Source organism: Phoca vitulina, unplaced genomic scaffold (genome assembly GCF_004348235.1).
Source record: "Phoca vitulina isolate PV1807 unplaced genomic scaffold, GSC_HSeal_1.0 scaffold48, whole genome shotgun sequence".
In the NCBI taxonomy this organism is placed as follows: Eukaryota; Metazoa; Chordata; class Mammalia; order Carnivora; family Phocidae; genus Phoca; species Phoca vitulina.
In genome coordinates, this window is record NW_022589751.1 from 7,212,151 (window position 1) to 7,225,284 (window position 13,134).

The 13,134-nt window shown below is 46.0% G+C and overlaps 1 protein-coding gene across 1 annotated transcript in view; it reads left to right on the top strand.

Moving 5' to 3' along the window:
• PDE6C (phosphodiesterase 6C) overlaps positions 1 to 13,134 on the top strand; it is a 47,251-nt gene that overhangs the window by 14,530 nt on the left and 19,587 nt on the right. Inside the window, exons 8-13 of the mRNA XM_032432335.1 lie at positions 3,426 to 3,575; positions 4,157 to 4,300; positions 5,582 to 5,650; positions 10,475 to 10,621; positions 10,861 to 10,968; positions 11,370 to 11,479. Coding sequence (XP_032288226.1) covers positions 3,426 to 3,575; positions 4,157 to 4,300; positions 5,582 to 5,650; positions 10,475 to 10,621; positions 10,861 to 10,968; positions 11,370 to 11,479 — 728 coding nt within the window. The remainder of the gene's footprint in view (positions 1 to 3,425; positions 3,576 to 4,156; positions 4,301 to 5,581; positions 5,651 to 10,474; positions 10,622 to 10,860; positions 10,969 to 11,369; positions 11,480 to 13,134) is intronic.

Below are 13,134 nucleotides of genomic sequence, written 5' to 3' on the forward strand. Positions count from 1 at the left end.
ACACACACACACACACATCCCCACACACACACACATCCCCCCACACACCCCATCTCTGCCTGAGGGAGAAGCCAGCCCCCTGGGGCCTGAGGCCTGGATGAGCAGCACCTGTTGCAAGCGGGGCCCGGGCAAACCTAGGCGCACCTGCCTAGTTTCCTGGAAGGTTTCCCTCCGATCTCCCTGCTCATCCCCCTGCTCACCCACGTGGAAATCACACAAACACCATATGGCGCATTTGCTCCAGCTGCCCCCTCCTTGCAGCCAGAGCCTCGTCGTGACCATGCTGTGCCGGCCCTGACCCTGACCTTTACAGCGGCTGGGTGCCAGGAAAGAGTGCGCAGGAAGGAAAGAATGGGGACACGCACTTTTTAAAGCGTCTGAGCCTCAGCAGCTGTTGTCTGGCCGTGGGGGGAGGGGAGCTGAGCCAGGAGACCCGGGGCTGGGCTCTGAGGTTTGAGGGCAGCCACCCGTGGCTCCAAGGGCCCTGGCTGCCAGGAGGCTGCCGACCTCCCGGCCATAGGAACTTCCCAGCTCTCCGAGAAGCCCCAGTGCGGGGTCTCTGACGGCGGGACGGATGACCGTGCAATGGCTGCTGGGCTGGGAAATCCACGGTGGCCAGAGCACCGGGCTGCTCCCCGTGGGCCGCCCCAGCTGCTGGCTGAGCATGGCCGGGATACTGAGGCAGGCGCATTGCTGGGAGACACCAGCTCCTTCCTCCCGCCGCAACATTGGCCCCAGGAGCTCTGACAATGGCACTGTGGTCTCCCCGCACCCTCCGTCCGCCCCTCTGTCCTTACCCCAGGTCGGGACTGAATCTGACGGTGTTCTCGAGTCCTCAGACTCCCTCCCAGCTTCCTCGGGGACACCACCCCTGGGGATCATTCCACAGAGCAGACTCAGGAGAGGGTGGCCACCCTCCTTCCTCCACCTCTCTCTCCCCCTCCCGCTGTCTCTCCACCTGCTCATGCCCCCCCTCTATTCGCACTAGTCCCTCTTGTCCCTGGGAAGTTTAGTGGAAAAACCACTGATCCAAAGTGAACTATGGTCACAGCAAACCTGCAAAGGCAATGGTTCTCAAACTATACCCCTCAGGGGGCCTGGTGCGTCAGCTTCCTATTGTTGTTGTAACAAATCACCACTCAGGCAGAACGTATTGTCTTACCGTTCTGGAGTCAGAAGTCCAAAATGGGTCACACTGGGCTAAAATCAAGGTGTTGGCCGGACTGTGTTCCTTTCTAGAAGCCGTAGGGGAGAACCCATCTCCTCATCTTTTCTAGCTTCTTGAAGCTCCCTGCATTTCTTGACTCACGGTCTCCTGCCATCTCCAAAGTCAGCGATAACATCACCCTAGCCTTGCTTCCGTTACCTTCTTCACTGATTCTCTGACTCTCTTTTATACTTTTAAAGAGCCTTATAATTACATTGGATCCACCTGGAAAATCCAGGATAATTTCCCTATCTTAAGGGCAGCTGGTGAGCAACATTAATTTCAGCTGCGGCTTTAATGCTCCTTTGCCACGTGAAGTAACATATCCACAGGCTCGATGATTTGGATGCAGACAACTTCAGGGTAGTTCCTTGAAGTGGATGAAGGCGTTTTTCCTTTATATCAATTAAAGTGATCTTCAGTTCACAGGAAAAAAGAAAACACATAGAATTTCTTCAGTTTTAAGTTTTTGTCCTATTAATTTTTCTTAATTCTTAAGTTCCTTCTACCACTTTTCTGTCAACAAGCTCTAACTAACTTAGTAATAGCGAAACACATGAACATGAACAGGCAACAAATGAATATTTACCGAAAACTGAGAAATAGTCACTAAAGCTTGTTTTGGAAGCTTTAAAAAATATACAGGGTGCTACGGTTGTGAAACTATTTTGCACACAGGTGATATATTTTCTGCAATTGATTTTGTCCCTAGTCCACGTGGCAATATACATGTAGAAACATTTCACTGTATTTTCCAAGGATAAACACTTTGAGAACCACTGTGCACTGATTTTTTCCCAAAGCTTTGACCATTAGGACACATAAGTTGAGGTTTGGTTTCTCCACTTTTCATTCCAAGTATAAAGACGAACACTTCGACTAATAAGCAGCTGTTTACTGAGCACCTGTCACACGCCCCCCACTGTCCCATCACTTCTGCAGAGCTCGACAGTGTGTGAGACGCTCTTTGGCAAGATTAGACTATAGCCTCACAGATAAAAATCAGCAACTCCGAAGCATTTGGAAATTATCTAGCTTCTAACTGTGCTCCAGGCTCTAAGCGCTGATAGAATTCTGAAAAAGAGAAGTTCCATATGGGTGAGAGAAGGCATCACGGGAGAGGCAAGACAGCCTGGGCCTCTGAGTCTTGGCTAATGATGCTGCAGGAAGCAGAAGAAGGAATAGCATGGCGTGCTCAGTGCTTGGCTACCTTTGCCTTGCTCAGACCATGCGGGTGCCACACCACAGATCTCAGACGTCAGAGGACATCAGAATTACCTGGGGAGCTTATTTAAGATGCACATCCCAAAATTATGAAACAAGCTTAAAAAAAAAAGTCTATTGCACATTGTCCTTGGGCCACACTTTAAGAAACTGTCCTGAACTTCTGTGTCTGCATCCCCCACTAGAATGTTACCATCTGGAGGTTAGGGCCTGTGATTTTTTCCTCTTTGTAGCCCCAGCAACTAGCCCAGGCCCATCACAGGGACTCGACAGACATTCACTAAGTGGGGCAGCACCCCAGAACAGAAAGAAGCCTATTTTGAGGGCTCAGTCAGGAAAACAGAAACCACACTGGGTATTTCAACAGAGAGAATTTAATATGAGGAATTCACTAAACAGGTGTTGAGGGACAGAAAAAGTGACTAGGGAACACTGAGGTGATATAGAGGTAAGTGCTGGGGGGAACAAAGAGAAGAGCTTAGGGTTGTCACAATGCAGACGCTTGGTTCTAGTACATGTAATCACATGTGCTCGAATACTTTTATGGCTATTAGTCCTAGCCACGTTCTGACATAGGGTGGAATTGTGCATCGGACAGAGAGATTAGATTATTCTTTCTTTAAAGGTAGCCTAGGTTGGGGGGAAGGTGGTGAGAGGGTAGCTCAGAGAAGACTTGGGGTGCTGTGTTAGTTCTGTATCTCAATTCTGAGGGGTGCACATAGCTACACGTGTGATGAATTTGCACACACACACACGCATGCACAAATAAGTACACGTGCATCTAGTGAAGTCTGAGTGAGCTCCATGGATTGTATCAATCTCTATTTCCTGGATTTGATAGTGCGTTACAGTTACATAAGCTGTTCCCACTGGGGGAACTGGGTGAAGGGTGCATGCCACTTCTCTGTACGTTTCTTTTGCAACATCCTGTGAATCTATAGTTATTTCAAAATTAAAAGTCAAAGCATAATCTGAATATCCTTATTGTTTGTAGAAAGGACCTGTAGATGAAACTGGTTGGGTCATTAAAAATGTCTTATCCCTGCCTATTGTCAACAAGAAAGAAGATATTGTGGGAGTAGCTACATTTTATAACAGGAAAGATGGAAAACCTTTCGATGAGTATGATGAACACATTACTGAGGTAAGTGCAATTATAAAATAATGGAGGTAAATGAAATTCATGAAACAATGGAGGCGGCGTAATTATTTGTTACTCTGGAGGGATGTTGTTGAAGGGCAATTAAGGCATGAGTCACACATGGTTGTGGTCAATATGTGCCCATTGTGTCATTTCCGTTTCCTGACGTCTGTAGACTGCAACATTTTCTTCCCAAGATTGAACTTTGGCTTAATCAAAATTCTTTACAATATGAGGAAATCAGAAAGAAGTTTTCTATCTCCTTTTCCCACACCTTCTATTCTTTGTCATTCTTGCTGTCACCCCCAATCCTCTGAGTCTCAGGCTGTGCTTTATTCTACTGGATATTTGTAATTCCTCTCCTCTAATAAATTATTCACAGTGCGTGGTGCATTTTGAAAAGCAAGGGCTTAGCCAGTTTTATTGTCTGGGGCTGATTATTAGTATGTTTTTTCTTAGATGGAAATAAGAAGCTGGGTTGTTGATGGTGGGAAGGAGACTGATTGATGGAACAGAATGTGGATGGTTGCCTCCAAATCAATTTTTCAATTGTAGAGAATTGAGTCACATTTTATCCATTTCAGACTCTCACACAATTTCTTGGATGGTCTCTTTTAAATACTGACACCTATGATAAAATGAATAAGCTGGAAAACAGAAAGGATATAGCTCAGGAAATGCTCATGAGCCAGACAAAAGCCACTCCTGATGAAATCAAGTCTATTTTGGTAAGTGGGGGAATTCAGTTCTGTGGACATTTGGTGGCATCTAAGCACAGCTTCTGGAATTTGCCTAATTACCTAGAGGTCTGACAAATGAGAATAGGTTTAATCCTGGGCTAAGGAAGAGGAGACAAAGAAGGAAGTTTTGGGGATAACCTGGGTGGCCCAGCGGACACAGAACCTTATTAGACTTCTCGGCTGCTTGGTTGGAATAGCACTCTGCTTAAAAAATAAAAAAAATAATATTTAAAAAACAGCTCCTGGGTCAGTAGGAGCTGGAGGAATGGCTTCTAGATTCAAGTATGTTAGCAAGGAAAAAATATTTCCAGGAAGGGAAATGTACCGGTCAGCTGTTGCCACATAATGCTGCATAACAACTATAACATCTTAGTGGAATCAACAATAAACATCGATTTCTCACTCAGGCATTGGTAGGATGACAGGCTTCAACTGATTCTTAGTTGGGCTTGGCTCTAAGCTGTGAGTTTGGTTTGCTCTATGCATATATCATCCTTCTTGACCAGCAGCTATCTGAGAAGTGTTCTTCTTATGGTGATGTCAGAAGTGCAGGAGAATAAGCCCAAGTGTGCAAGCTCATTTCAAGTCTTCATTCGTGTCACATTCACTAAAAGTCTCATTGGCCAAATGTGGCCAAGACCAATATCATGGATGATGGAGAAGCAAGTAGATATTTACTAACAATGTTCTAATCACCACCACATGAAGGGAAAATATCACACACCCATTATCTTTATTCCTTTTATTTCCCTAGTTCTCTGAATGTGCGTGTAGGTGCAATTTTCTTGGGGTTTTTTTTTCTTTTTTCTGGTTTTGGTTTTGCTGGGTGGTTTGAAGGTTAAGAGAAATTTTATTTGACAGTTTGAGATGTTAAAAATGAGAAAATCTGGGGAGGGTAAAGGGAAATTGCTATAAATGCATAGAAAAACAAATGAAAAAATAGAAAAACTCATAGAAAAACAAATTTTTCTCTCTTTCTTGCCTACATACAAACAGCTCACATTTCTCCCTCTGTCTCTCTCTAAGACAGTCACTGTTAAATTTTACATTTGAGGGGAATAAAGAAATCAATTATATTTTTGTGTTGTGTTTTTTTGGAGAAAATTCTTCATAATAATGCTATAGGTCTTTTTTGTATCCAGAATACATCTTTGCATGGAACCCATTACAACGTAATTTAAAACCTTTTAAACCAATTTTAAGAGTAGAGGAATCAGATAGGAATTTTCTTTATAGGAATTTCACACCTCGATTGCTTTTACATTTTAGAAAATTAAAGAGAAGTTAAATATAGATGTAATTGAAGACTGTGAAGAAAAACAGCTTGTCACAATTTTGGTAAGTGTTTTACTTCTATCCTTAACACCTTTTAAATAAAATATATGAGGATACATATTCTCATTTCTCAAGTAAGTGTTGACTTTCCTCTTCTCTGGCACCTTTAAAGGCTAAAAAGAAAAGATTTCTTATAAAGAGTGATCTTCTGGTTCTCTGCATTTCTTCCTCCTTGTCTCCTACAGTCCGATCCACAAAGATAATTTAGAATCAGAAACCAGACTTCCACATAAGGAAACACAGGCACAAACTCTAAGGATATCATGGCCTTATTTATTTTAATAGCTTTGGATTGCACCGTGGTCACCCCAGAAGACATGACAAATATACAGTAGAACATAGACCCTCCAAGGCACAACTGTCCTCTGCCATCTCTGGCTTCTTCCTTCTGGAACTTGGAGGAATGCAATTCTCTCCTATTGTTGCCATTAGGCCACCCCTATCATTTCGAGTTGAAAGAACTTCTCTTCCAGTTATTAATATAGTTAATATTATATATAATTAATAATAACCTATATTAATATAGGTTATTCATCCTATGTTTGGTTCTAGGTAGTTTTGCCCTAAACTTCTTTGCCATAGACATCTTTGCTGCAAGCATTTCAGGGCAAACATTTTCGCTGCATAACTGATTGGTTTGTAAGGCAATTTTGTCGTAAAAGATAAAATAACTGGTTGACAGTCTCCTTTCTTCATGAGTCAACATGAACCAACTGCCTTCAGCAGAGTTGTCAGTTTGGTTTCATTTCTCCATTTTTACTCTCATTTTTATATTTAGACCTCAGCTAGCCCTCCTAGTGGTCTATGCAGTGATCAGTAGACGAGGTGGGGTCTTAAAGTAATGGATGATGACAATTCCGTATACGGACCTGCTAGAAAGTTCAGTGACTAGAGTGTGGAGCCAGGCTGCACACCAGACGACCCAGGAAATGGGAGCACACCAGTTACAGTGACCAAAGCTCCGTTACAAACACATCAGCGTTATAACGTTAGCGTTTCTTCCGCGTTTTCCATAGAACTTTGGAACGTCTATCAGCAGACGTGGGACAATCTGCCAAGAACAAACAACGGTGGGGAAGGCTTTCACAACACAATACAAAGCTCTGTTATAAATATGCATCCTAGTATTTGGAAACTGATGCCCCTCTTAATGAAGGAAGAAATTTTAGTGAAAAAAGAAAGTGTATGCCAAAGAGGAGATAAATCAATAAGTTAAAATATATATATATATACTACTCTGAACGAATGTCTTTAAAGACAGTTGCTTAGGTTCAATCCACAGAATAAAATCAGTTATTTGCACCATGTTGCCATGAATCTACCCTATACATTTTAAATATATTCAAATATTTTTTTATTTTACAATAAAGTCTTTTTCATTTTGTTATTCATTTTTTGTGTTTTATTACATCCTTTTTTATGTTATTTTTTATTTTTTATTTTTTTAAGTAGGCTCCATGCCCAGCATGGAGCCCAATATGGGCTTGAACTCATGACCCTGAGATCAAGACCTGAGCTGAGATCAAGAGTAGGATGCTTAACTGACTAAGCCACGCAGATGCCCCTCATTACATCCTTTTTAATGAATGTCCCTCTCTTATTTTTTGTGATTTCATTTTCTACGGCAAAAATTGCCTTGTAGCCAATTAGTTATGTGGCAAAAATGTTTGCAGTGAAAATGCTTGCAGTGAAAATGCAATCATGGTAATTGGAGATCATAATTTTTGGAGAACCTCTCTGAAATACGTGATTGTTTGCTTTTTGAGTTCCTAAGTTTTAGGCGGTAATGATTTGGGACAAGCCTGGAGCAGATTTTATACTCAAACAGGTGTTTCTTTGTAAAGCCACTGGTTCTCTGCCCATTTTATTGCTTCTCCGACGTAAGGTCCTTCGTCCTCTAACTGGAGAACTAGCGAGTTTCTAGTGTCATGGATGCCAGTGGCAGTTTTGTTTTACAAGGAGGACCGAGTTAACCCGCACTGATGCAGGCAAAGGAGGTGAGGCAAGTCCTCCCCCTACCTTCCCTCCTCTCTGGGACATTTCAGGAAGCCCTGCGGCTCACGATTATGCTGTAGATCCAGGGAGGACTTCCCAAAGAAGCACCTCCGTCACCCATCCTTAATTCCGTGTTGTTCATTCAGTCGGTAGTTACCGAGGTGCACTCTACCTTCCCGAGCACAAAAGGTAGTACAGTCTGGTCCTATGTGGCTCAAGAAGGCCTGTTCATTATGGAGATAAAATACAGGCAATGATACGGCCCCGCGTGGACGAGTTTCCAGAGCGTGAGCACCAAAGGCCCAGGGAGGCCAAGGGCCTGCTTCTACTCATGCAAGATGGGAGCTGGGGCAAGGAGGCTTGATGGGAAAGCAGGGTTCGCCTGGGCAGAGGTTGAAGCCAGGGGCTTGGGGACGGCTGGAGGGGAGAAGGGGAAGCAAGACAGTACAGACCAGGACATGGGGACACAAGAGAGCATGTGGTCTTTGGGAAACTGAGGCCAGCTGCTGTGAGCCGGGGCGGGGGTGTGGGGGGAGGCCTGGTGGGCAGGCGGCAAGACCAAGATAGCCTGGCTCACGGGGACCCGGGAAAAGGCCCCCTCAGGTGCCCAGGGGACCCTTCTGGGAGTAGATGGAGCAAGCCAGCCTCAGCACGTGCCGGCAGAGCAGCTTCAGAGCCGAGTGGGACGGCAGGCGCTCCCAACTGTCCTTATCATGGCTTAACTTTGTGGTTCCTGCCGAAAGGAGAAAGCTGGCCGTGGGTGCCCAGAGTTCCTACTTAGCGGATCAACCAAAAGCCTTTATTTTTTATCGACCCTCTGTACCACAGATTTTAAAACAACTGTTCTTCAAAACCTATAATTTTTGTACTAAACTACTCTTTTATTGGCTTGACTGTTACTGCAAATGGGGCCTGGGAGTCACACTTCTGAGAACGTCTTCCTTGGTTTCCTGCTAAAATGCACATTTACACTTTAGTGTGACTGAGTCTTTAATGCATTAAAATCATTTTTACATCTTATCTTCACTCTGCAAACTGTAGGGCTGAGACAAACCTCCAGCAGGGAGTCTGTGTGGCATGGGGTACTCCCTACCACACCCCGTTAACCTTCTCCCACTCCGATTTTTAAAAGATGTGCTTATTGTCTGTCTCTTCCCAAGAGAATGCATGTTTCAGGGTCAGTGACAGTGTCTGCTTTATTCATCCATAATGCCTACAACACAGATAGGAACCGATAAATGTCTGTTGAATGAATAAATGATAAATGAATGAGAGAAACAGAAGAACCTACATGAGCAAAGAAACTGGGAGGGTTTGGAGAGACAAAGAAGGTGACAAGAAGGAGTAGCAAAGGACATAGGTGGGTCCTATGAGAAAGGGGTTTTGTGAACTGAATCTCCATTAATTCTCTGTGATGCAGGCAGATGAAATTGCATTGCTTTTCAATTAAGAGAGCAAAGACAAAAATGTTACTATTGTTATTCCCATTTCACAGATGAGAACACTGAGGCTTGTTCAGTCTGGGAGATGCAGCTAATCTGAACCCAGAACTGAAGGCTGGTCTCTTGGCTCCAAACCATTGCTTTACAGGGCGAAAAAAATCATCTCTGCCTAAAGTGACCAGTCCGAGACTAGCACGGGTGAGAAAGAATCACAGGGTTCTGGGAGCCCCGGGGAAGGGAGAGAAGGACGAGGGTGAGAGACCAACCCAGACTCAGGGCTTAAGGGATGAGAAACCATAATTTTACTTAAAACAGCCATCTACCATTTGGTATTGAAATTTGTATAAAATAGAGCATGAAATATTTCCCCTGGGAAACCTTAAACTTGCTGAGGGACGTGGCCTTAGCACGGTGTAAAGGACTTAGGACAGGCTCAGTAAATACCCATTGGACCAAATTGCTCCTGCGTGCACATCTGGTGGACCCGCAAAGCTCTTGCTAGCTTCTCCCTCCTGGAGTTTTCTCTCTTCCCCTGCGATGGTCTCCTCCCTGACTTCCACCAAATCAGCTGAATCCACATCCTTCCAGAATCTCTCTTACTCTAATTCCCCCTCCAGCCTGCCTTCAATTTCTTCCCCCAGCCCTGGGCCCTGGATGTTATGCTCTGTGAGTATTCTAAGCTCTCACCTTTCAATGATCTGTATTTTAGAACCATTTCAATAAGCTAAGTTCCCTAAGGGCGAGATCCACATTTTTATTTCCCTGGCTATGTCAATCATCATATGCCGAGTTCACTGTTTTATCCACAGTCCTCGATCCTAACAAGGTGTGGGGTGAATGAGGCGTCATTCATTCCATAGACATTTCCCAAGCACCTCCCTGGCACAGGCCCCGTGGACGCTGGGAGCCACGGCAAATAAGACACCTCGATCCCACGTGGCAGAGCCCACAGTCCACCGAGCAGGTAAAGAACAGGATAGGAATGAATTAAGCGATCGTTTACTGTTTCCCGAGTATTTCTGGAAGAGGAGAAAAGAGAAGTTGGGTACTGAAAATGGGCTGGGCTGTTGCAACGAAACATTTTCTTTAGCACCAGCGACAGAAAACAGCCACTGGGGATGGATTCGGAATTGAATTCCATCGCCCAGGAAGTTTCTTTATATAGCTGAGTCTCAGTGTCACCCTCTGGAAACTGGGGACGGTGGCGCAGGCTTGTTGTGAGGATCACACACGTCCCTCGCATGGGCCCGGGGCCCGGCACACAGAGGCTCGGGGGATTGCACGTGGTCCCCTTTCATGCTCATTCTGCTTTACGCCCCATGTAGAATAGAGGAGAGCAGAGGGGGTGAAGAGGCATGTAATCCAAAGCAGCCCGTCCTTGTCTCCACAGAAAGAGGAACTGCCGGACCCGCAGGCGGTGGACCTGTACGAATTCCGCTTCAGCGACTTCCCCATCACAGAGCACGAACTGATTAAGTGTGGGCTGCGGCTGTTTTTTGAAATCAATGTGGTGGAGAAATTCAAAGTACCCGTCAAGGTCAGATAGTGTTTAATTGAAAGTATTGTGAGATACCGGTGCTGCCCCCGCCTGTGTTTCCCGTGGTTCAAAAGATTAACTTCCGTTTGGGTTTTCAATGATTATTAACTTTGTAAATATATCAGCTTAAACCCTGTAAACAGGACCAACCTATCTTCTTAGATAAGATGGTCACAGACCTTCTAACCTTTAGAATTCAATTCCAAAGTCTGAATGGAGCTGTCTTGTTTGGGCGGCAGGTTCTGACCAGGTGGATGTACACGGTGAGGAAAGGGTACCGCTCCATCACCTACCACAACTGGAGGCACGGCTTCAATGTGGGGCAGACCATGTTCACGCTGCTCATGGTAGGTGCAGAGAGCTGCAAACCACGGGAAACCTGCACGCTTCCCTCGCGAGCGTGATGACAAGTGGACAAGGTCCATCGTTTTAGATCAGTAATTTTGGATCCTATAAACCCCAAACTCCCCTGTAGATGATGCCAGGGAACACGGGTATCCCTGGGCACGTGGCTGGATTAGCCCGTAGCATTCACACACTTACCTCCTTAAAGGAAACGTCAGGTACCTGCTGGGTTTTGTAATTGCCGGGAATGAGCTGCAATACCCAAGATGTAAAGCCAGTTTGCTCTAAAAACACAGCAGGTCATCTTCTCCTTTGCAGGCAGGCCTCAGTGCACCTGCTCAGAGGTGTATTCATCTAAGTAAATATATATATATATATATATATATATTTTTTTTTTTTTTAGACAGGGAGACTAAAGAAATACTATACGGATCTTGAAGCCTTCGCCATGCTCGCTGCTGCCTTCTGCCATGACATTGACCACAGAGGCACCAATAATTTGTATCAGATGAAGTAAGTGACATGTACTGGTGACGCTTGAAGGCGCCTTGGGGGAGAAGAGAACCTGTTTCTGTCTCTTAGCTTTGTCAGCTCTTCTTTATCACGTTTAGGAAACTCAGGGCCACGATCTGTTCCCTCAGAGACTCAGCCCTCATGATAAATGTCTGCTCTTTCTCCCTGGATGCTTGCCGCCCACAGCCCCCTTCCCCCGTGGTTTTCATTTCTAGACGTGCCCTGCCTTATTCATAAATGCCTTCACTCCTCCTTTCGCCAATGTGGTTAGTCAGAGTATGGAGTTCATATATGAAAGTGCACCAGCCTCGGGCTTACACGCGTACCCCGCCGTGGAACCCCAACCCCCAGCTCAAGCCAGAGGGCATTCCTTCCTGGGCTTACTCCCCTTCCCTCCCCTGGTTCCTCTGTGGCTCCCGAGCTCTCCGGCAGCTGGCCTGGCATCTTATCTTCACTGCCGCCTTCCCCTCCTGCCCCAACCGAGGGCAACAATGAGGGTGCGCGTTCTCAGCTCAGATAGATGTGGGCTCCCTGGGTTCACAAGTTGTAAGCCTCGACTTCCTCATCTGGAAAGTAAGAATTGTTAACAATGGTACCTAACAAGTAAGATAGTTGTAAAGATTAAATGAGATCAGGCATATAAAGCATTCGGCTCATGGTAGCCTCTGGGCAGTAAATAAATACCGAGTATTATTATGATGTCACTGACACTCTTCAAAATTCATCAACAATGCCAGTGGCCAGCTGAGCTCCTTGATCATGGCTTTTAAGCTGCTCTGTTTGACTTAGACACACTGTATCCTCATCTCTGACACACCACCTACCCCTCTGCAGAGGCACCAGGCATTTTAGAGAGAACAAGCTTGGAAGTCTGGATTTGTGGGGTCCAACCACTTCCTGGTTGGGGAGTTTGGGCAAGTCACTTGGTCTATTTGAGATTCTGTTTGTGAACCACAGAAGGGGCAGGATATCCCACCCCTCAAAGACTGTTGTGGGAATCAAATGAAATTTGATCTGAAACCACATAGTAGGTGCTCAAGAACAATCTCCTCAGTGAATGAAAAGCGCCTTGCGAGCCGTGACTTCTCACCTTCAGCAACTCTAGCTATGGGGCTTTGTCTTGAAGAGAGGATTGGCACCGTGGCCTCGGGCAACGGACGGCTTCCTCTCCAGGGATTCGGGCGCGCCCCCTCCTCACTCCTGCACGCCAGGCTCCTGACAGTGCTGGGCTCCCTCCCTCTCCTCTGCTCGCCAGTGCAGGAGCCACCTCGGCTCCGAGGCAGCTCCCAGTCCTGCCCCACGCTAAGAACTTGGCACTCATCACCTCCTTGAGGCCTCGCGGCACTCCCGCCTGGGAGCGACTGTCACCTCCCTCTTTTACTGAGGAAGAAACAAGCTCAGAGAGGCCAAGTCCAACTTGCCAGATTGGATGTGGCATCTGGCCTCCAGGAAGGACGCAGCGACCTCTGAGGTCTCTGCTTTGGCGGGGCACGTGGGGTCCGGGCGGGTCCCCCCATCCATCAGCTGAACGTCTCCCGCCATTTCTCTCTGTGAGAATATGTGGCCGTGGAAGGACTGGGACCCGTGTGCAGGTTTCCCCGCTGCGGGCACCTCAGCACGGGTGTCCTTGGTTCTGGCAGCTCGGCTACGCCACC